At 38.5% G+C, this 7,606-nt stretch overlaps 1 protein-coding gene across 6 annotated transcripts in view; it reads left to right on the top strand.

The window, feature by feature from the left end:
• Positions 1-7,606, top strand: part of USP40 (ubiquitin specific peptidase 40) — a 73,811-nt gene that overhangs the window by 54,100 nt on the left and 12,105 nt on the right. For 5 of the 6 annotated variants that reach the window (XM_006760451.2, XM_006760450.2, XM_006760449.2 and 2 more), the window contains 4 exons: positions 443-507; positions 2,771-2,845; positions 5,242-5,368; positions 7,066-7,160. In XM_006760451.2, coding sequence (XP_006760514.1) covers positions 443-507; positions 2,771-2,845; positions 5,242-5,368; positions 7,066-7,160 — 362 coding nt within the window. Of the gene's footprint in view, positions 1-442; positions 508-2,770; positions 2,846-5,241; positions 5,369-7,065; positions 7,161-7,255; positions 7,296-7,606 lie in introns of all 6 variants that reach the window. The other variant, XM_006760453.2, reaches the window with a different exon arrangement.

Genomic DNA, 7,606 nt, shown 5'->3' with positions numbered 1-7,606 from the left:
GCACCCACCCTGACCAAGGTACATGCCCTTGACCAGAATCTAACCCGGGACCCTTCAGTCCGTGGGCCAAAGCTCTATCCACTGAGCCAAACTGGCTAGGGCTTAATATATTTCTATTGATTTCAGAGAGGAAAGGAGAGGGAGAGAGAGAAACATCGAGAGAGAGAATCATTGATCAGCTGCTTCCTGCCCTACACTGGGATCAAGCCCACAACCCAGGCATGTGCCCTGACTGGGAATCAAACTGTGACCTCCTGGTTCATAGGTTGACATTCAACCACTGAGGCACACCAGCCAGGCGAGGGAATTTTTTTTAAAAAATTAGTTAATTATTAGATCAAATCCCATTCAGTTTTCATTTACCCAGAAGGGTCATTCCTGACAAACTCTTAAAACACATTCTTGTGAATTTTTTTTCATTCTGATTCTGCTTCTTTCACAGGTGACACGTGGCACTTAAGGAAAATGGATTGGTGCTATGAAGCTGGGGAGCCTTTGTGTGAAGAAGTAAGGTTATTTTTATATAATTCACTCTTTAAAATGATTGTTTACATATGGTATTTTCATACAGGATACTCATCCTAACTCATGAATAAATTCTAGAGAAAGATTTAATTTGTTCAGGATTCAAAAATGTATACATGCATCTACCTTTACTCTTCCCTCCCTGTAGTTATTTGAGAGCATTTAGAGAGAAGGTCTCAGCCAAGTGGGACTATTTCTGACATCTGTGTTAAGTCCTCTTTTGGTAAGAGAGTGTGTTCCTGGGAATGGTGGTTCTTCATTAGGAAGCAGAGAACTTTAGCGAACAAAAGACATTTGAACTAATGAAAGAATTTGGAGGTACACTCTGAATTTTGAAACGTGAATATTTTAATCTCAGAGTTGATGGCAGAATTCATCTTACCAACCAGTCACTTAGGCTCTGATCTTAACTACATCTCTAGATCCAGCCAAACTCTTAGGGTAGCCTTAGGAATGGTTGTATCACAGGATAGGTGGAGTCTGGTTAATTTTATCCAAATAGCATCCAACCTCACAGCATTAGAAGTAGACCCAAAATGAAGCTTTGTGAGAACGTTTAGAAAGTTAAATGTGGTCAGCCACCCCTCCCCTATCTGCCTGCTTCTGTTCAGTAATATACAGTGGCAGTGAACATCAACAGAGGTTGATTGAAGCAGGTGTAATGGGGTCACCCCTCAAACACTCTTTGCTGTGTCGTGGTCAATAACAGTATGGAGAGAGGACCCTCTTGAATCTTGGACAGGGATTTGACTGCCCAGAGTAAGAAGTGGACCTAAAGAATCTTCAGGCCCTAGCTGATTTGGCTCGGTGGATAGAGTGTCAGCCTGTGGACTAAAAGGTCCTGAGTTCTATTCCGGTCAAAGGCACATGCCTGGTTGCAGGCTCAATCCCCAGTAGGGGACGTGCAGGAGGCAGTCGATCAATGAGTCTCTCTCATCATTGATGTTTCTCTCTCTCTCTTCCTCTCCCTTCCTCTCTGAGATCAATAAAAATATATTTTAAAAAAAAAAGAATCTTCAGGACATACTAGTATAGTTTGGATGTCAAGAGTAGTATGTAGTCACATAGTTTCCAGATTTTCTTCTCTATTAAGTCCCAAATTGGTATCAAACAGTTCTAAAACTGTCTAGAGCAAACTCATTACCCTCAAAATTGCTTTCTCTTCCCGATTTGCTGCCTGTCTTTCCCATCCTGATCTTTTTCAGCCTAAAATGTGGCCAATCCAACTTACCTGCCGCCTTCTTGTTTGGGCTCGGCCTTCAAAGGCCTGTCAGTTTTTCCACTCCTTCCAGAGTCCACTGCTGGCCTCCTGGTTCAAGCCATTTATTTTTCCTTTTACCTAAATTATTGCAACTGGCCTCCCTGAGCCCAGGTGTTCCCCACTTCAGTGTGTTATGCATGTAGCAGCCAGATTGGTTTTCAAAAACTCCTCCTCAGAAGTCTTGAGTGGCTGTTTACAAAGGAACTAAAAGCTCCTTTTTTCTATTCCACATCCCTTTGATCTGTGACCCCCCTTCCCATCCAGCCCCCCCCCCCCCCCGGTTACTCTGATACTATCCACTCTAATCAGTCTAGTCTAAGCTCTTCCCTAACCAAGCCATACTTAATCTTTTTTAAAAAAATATATTTATTTATTGATTTCAGAGAGGAAGGGAGAATGAGAGAGAGAGATAGAAACATCAATGATGAGAGAGAATCATTGATGGCTGCTTCCTGCATGCCCCGCACTGGGGATTGAGCCCGCAACCCAGGCTTGTGCCCTTGGCCGGAATCGAACCTGGGACCTTTCAGTCCGCAGGCTGACACTCTATCCACTGAGCCAAGCCGGCTAAGGCCCACACTTATTCTTGACATGATCTTGACTTTGTTCGCTTTTTCATGAGAAATTCCTTCTCGTTTCATTCACCTTTCCAAATCCAACGAATCTTTTTAGGTTGGACTAAAATGTCATTTTCTGTAAATCAGTCTCATTATTTAAAATTTCATCTTCTGTAAATCAGTCTCATTATTTCTCACCTCTCCCTTTCCTCTAATCTTCTATGATACTTATAGTTCCTACTCATAATTTGATATATAATAATAGACTGTTTTATAAGCCTATTTTCTATTCAACATCTACTTTATCATTTACTCATTTATTTATTTCAAGGGTAATAGAGGCATAGGGTTCACAAACAAAAGTCCAGTGGTCTGTTTGTTCCTTGCAGAAGTCACAAGTAACAAAAAAGAATTTCCGTATTCCCAGGATGCAACATTGAAAGAGCTTATGCTATGTTCTGGAGACACTCTGCTTTTAACTGAAGGAAAACTTCCTTCTCCGGTAAGACTTTGCTTCCAGTAGATGCTGTGAATAATGGTTATTGTTGTCTCTGTCGATAGAAAGAGAACAAAGAACTTACCCCAAAGTCTACCAGACAAAGCCATCATATTTTACATGTTAGGTATTTCCTTCCTATAAAATCAGTTGTATATACAGTTTTATTTTCTACCTTTTCTATTTAATTTGTGAACCTGAAACAGTTACAATGTATGACTTATCACAGTTTAATTCACTTTTTATCTTCATTGTTGGAAATTTATCTTATTTTAAATTTTTTCTTATAAAGTACTTAAAAACAAAATCGTCTTCAGATAGTTCCAAAGATGGAATTAACAAGTCAAAGGGCATGAACTTTTTAAAGACTTGAGAATGTATGTTGCCAAATTGTTTTCCCAGCGAGTTGTACTAGATTTACAGTCCTACCAGCAGATATGAGGGCTCCTTTCCCTCCTCTTTCATGAACAGTGCATGTTCCCATTTCTAAACCCATTAATTACTTATTTGGTCCGCAGGCCGACGCTCTATCCACTGAGCCAAACCAGTTTCGGCACTTATTTGTATTTTTAATGTGTACACATATAAAGTTTTTTTTTTAAAGTTGACCCCAAACTCCAGTACTGTGATATCCATTAGCTTATGATTAGAAAATTCACACAGCCTAGAAAGCTATATAAAAAGAAAAACAAAAGTTTCTTCTATGTCCTTCTCCCCAAAAAGAGCCACAATTAACTTACTTGTCCTTTCAAGAAGAAAAGTGATACCTGTTTGTATGCTAAGTGTAAATATATGCATATATATTTAAAGTTTCAATACAGGGGATCATATTCCATACAGTGTTTTATATCTGTTGGTTTTTTCAGCACATACAGACCTACCTTATTCTTTTCCATGACTTCATGAAATTCTGTGGTATTTTACACACATGTTCTTTAAAGTTAATATTTGAATTGGTAATACTCATGATACAAAATTCAAAGTGTATAAAAAGCTGAGCCAGGAAAATAACTATCCTCCCTGCCCCCCAGCCACTCAGTGTGTCCCTCCAGAGGTAGCCAGATGTCTCTGTGTCAACACACAAGTAAGTCTGTGTGTGTACATGGCGCATATATACATATTTGTTATCCATTTATAGGGGTGGATAAAAGTAGGTTTACAATTATGAGTACATGAAATACAAAATTATTCTTGTATTTTTATTTACTAATTTATTGTTTGCATTGCAACTGTAAACCCACCTTTGCCCACCCACCTTGATGTGTAGCAATACACATCAAGTCATCTCATTCTATAGGTGGTATCTATATCTCCCATTGTATGCAGGTACTATAATTTAACCAATCTCTTTCAAAGAAGATTTCGGTTGCTTACAGTGTCATATAAATGACACTGCAAAAAATATTATAAATGTCCATTTATCTACAGAATAAATTCCTAGACCTACCACTCTATTCTGCTGCCATCAACAATTGGCAGTGACTGTCTTGTACCCGTGACTTTGTCTCAGGGCTCGTCCATCAGAAGGCAAATTCTCACCATGGATGGCAGGTCTAGGGCATGGCATTTAAATTATGACAATTTCAAATTACTCTCCAAAAACTTTGCTACAAGTTTATACTTCTGCCACCAATTTACCCATACTTTCAACAACATATAGAATATTATTAAACTTTCTGGTTTTTGACAGTCTGATACATAAAAAAATAGAATTTTGTTTTTCTGATTTATAGTTATTTATTTCATTGAATGGAGGCTGAGTGTTCATTAATCTTCACCTACTTAATAAACAAGTTATTTTAATATGCATTTCTTGAAATATATATTTAAAATATTTTACATGGTTTTTTCACATTCTCATCTTCTGTAACATCTTTAATCCCTAGTAAAACTATTAAAGTTCTTTACTAACAGACAAAAAAGGTTAGTGAAGAACCAGTTACATTAGTAAAATTAAAATTACAAGACAGGTTTAAGGAAATGTGCTTATTTCCTGTAGTGTGTGTACAGGAATCCAACTTAGACCATTCGGCTGTTGATTCTCTCAAGTTCCCCTGGGAACTCGAATGAATGAAAACAGCGGGACCTGGGGCCTTGCTGCTCTCACGGGGCCTGAATATATTTATATAGTTGGTTCTGTCAAACATTTTCTATTTTGTTTATACTGTTCATGTCTGTAACTAGTGAGCTACTTCTAAACAATGAACATTTAGTCTTATTTTTATCACTTAAACTTTTTGATTGTAAAAACAAAAATGTAATATATAGCAGTTATACATCTGAAAGGAAAAACAATAAGTTTGGGAACACTTTTTGTCAAGATGTTCCTCTTTATGGAAGTAGCAATGGAAGTTCACTTAATCTGTGTACCTCACAGCAGTGAGAAATGCTCCCTTCTCCAGGGTCTCCTGAACGTGCCCATCTGGTGGTACCAGCCTCCGGGGCCCAAGAGTCAGGGGAAGAGACACCTGGACCAGACGAACTGTAACCCTTCTCAAGGCGGGGTCTGGAGAGCTACTTCCACCCCAGGTGAGACCAACAGAATCGCAGTGGCCTACGTGTCCTAAAGAAAATAGAACGACTGCTTCTGCTCTGAGGGCAAATGACATTTATTTCTTTTTTTAAATGTACAGTTGAAAAATCAACCTATTTATTCCACAAGTCACTCCAAAGCAGTAACACCATCCTTTTATGCAGTGCTTTAAAACCAACCATTCGCTATAAGGAACAATTTGTTAAAGTCTTTATGTCAGTATATTTTTTCAAGGAATTTTTATGCCCTCTCTCAGGGTTCTCCTGGTAGACTAGGATATGGAGGCAGCTGGGACAGAGGCAGGGCTAACTGCCTGCAGGGCATTCCATGCCCTCACTGCCTTCTGAACAGTATATATGCTCTGCTTTACTTCTAAGTGGTTTCTCCACAGACAGAATTCAGCACATGTCACGATGAGCAAGAAATCACAGGCAGCGAGTTTGATTTTCCATTGTCAACAGTGGGTTTCCATTTCGTTATAAAGAAAACACCAATCAGTCTCCTTTGTAACTGGAGATATATTATTAGGACCAACTCTATATATTGTTAATCATGCTTTATTTAGTTATTTAGCTTTGTTTTTTGGGGGGAGGGGTAAAGTATTATATACTTATATTTCTTTTTTATCTTTTAAACCTCAGTATTGAAACTACTAAAAATGAATCAAGTTCTTCTCTCCTTACTCTTTGAAGTTAAGAATACATGTTTAGACCAATAAAATAATTTCATGTTGAATTAGCTATGAAATTAGCATTAAGTTATTTTTTGGTTGGGTCATATTAGATGTGTTAACTAATTCTAAAAATGCTATGGTAATAGAATAATAGTTACATATAGAGTTGGCTACAAACTTAAATAGTGTGTTTAATCAGTGAGTTTTTCCATGAAAGTGAAGAAACAGGATCACTGTTTGATAGCCTTCTTTATATAACAACACATGAGAAACATTTTTAAATCCGGAGTTTCCAAAAAGTATCTGTTAGCATTTGGCGTCCTTGAGATACAAGAAAAACCATTCATGAAGCTTTTTGTTTTAACTTACTTACAATCTAATTTTGTTGTATATTAGCCGTGTGCCCAACAATAAACTAAGAGATTTAATTAAAGCAAAAATGAGTTAAATTATTCTGAATTTTAAATTTATTTGCCAACTTTTATACCCAGAATTTTAGATGAGATAGCGTTTTATTTCCCCCTTTTTATAACAAATGTAGAAGGCCTTCTTACTCTCAAGGACTCTGTCAGTAAACATCAACCACATGACACCCACCCTGCCACATACTTGACAATGAGCATGCAGGTCTGCCCTCCCCTGACTGTCGTAGTCTTTATACACGCGCAAGAAAACAGACAGAGAGAAACAGGTGGGATAGGTGTGATGTGAGAAAGAAACAGGAAGGTGATACAAAGAAAAAGGGCAAAGTACTCTTTGAGGAAGGAGTATCAAAAAGAACGTTCTAGTAGACACATGTGTGAAATTCCTCAAACCCCCACCAGTGAGAAAGCCATGGTCCTGTGCCAATAGCTTCCTCCCCTCCAAAGGCAGGAGGCCTGAATTGGAGGAACTGATTCTGAGCTACATGAATGGAATTGTATTAGAAGTATTTACAACATCAAAACATAGCATACATTTTAAAAATAGGAAATAAATGCATTTAAGCTCCTTTCTAACATCTGGCTCTGTCCTCTGCAGGTGCTGCTGGTGATGTGCATGCGGATGTTCCCCTCTGCTACCTGGGAGACGTCAAAATCTCAGAAGATGCCACCTTAGGGGAGCTGAAGGCTCAGGTCAGACTTCTTCCTGCAGCGTACCTGAGTGGGGGTCTGGCTGCTTCCAGTGAGATATTAATCTATTCTTCTATCTCCTCTTCCCTCACTTACAGTCTGTTCTGATATGGCATGTGTTACATGCCATGTTCAGTGGTAAGTACCCAGCAGGCGACACGCACACGGCTCAGCTCCCTGGTCTTCTTTTCCGCCAGCTGCCCTTGCGGCTCCCATTCCTCCTCCTCTGACAGGCATGCTGTGCTTTCATTCAAATATACCCTCAGTGACTTGCAGCTTATGTTTATTTTTACCTTTTAGGTAAACATGATTTATTGAAACATTTGTAAAACATTCAGTTTAACCTTTACATTGTTTTTGTATCACTGTGATCCATGTGTTATATGTTGTTAAAGAGGCAGTATCCATTTTCCAGGTCAGAATATCAGCTTTTTGTCAGATTATAGTGT

This window comes from Myotis davidii, unplaced genomic scaffold (genome assembly GCF_000327345.1).
Source record: "Myotis davidii unplaced genomic scaffold, ASM32734v1 scaffold370, whole genome shotgun sequence".
In the NCBI taxonomy this organism is placed as follows: Eukaryota; Metazoa; Chordata; class Mammalia; order Chiroptera; family Vespertilionidae; genus Myotis; species Myotis davidii.
This window is presented reverse-complemented; position numbering and strand designations above follow the sequence as displayed.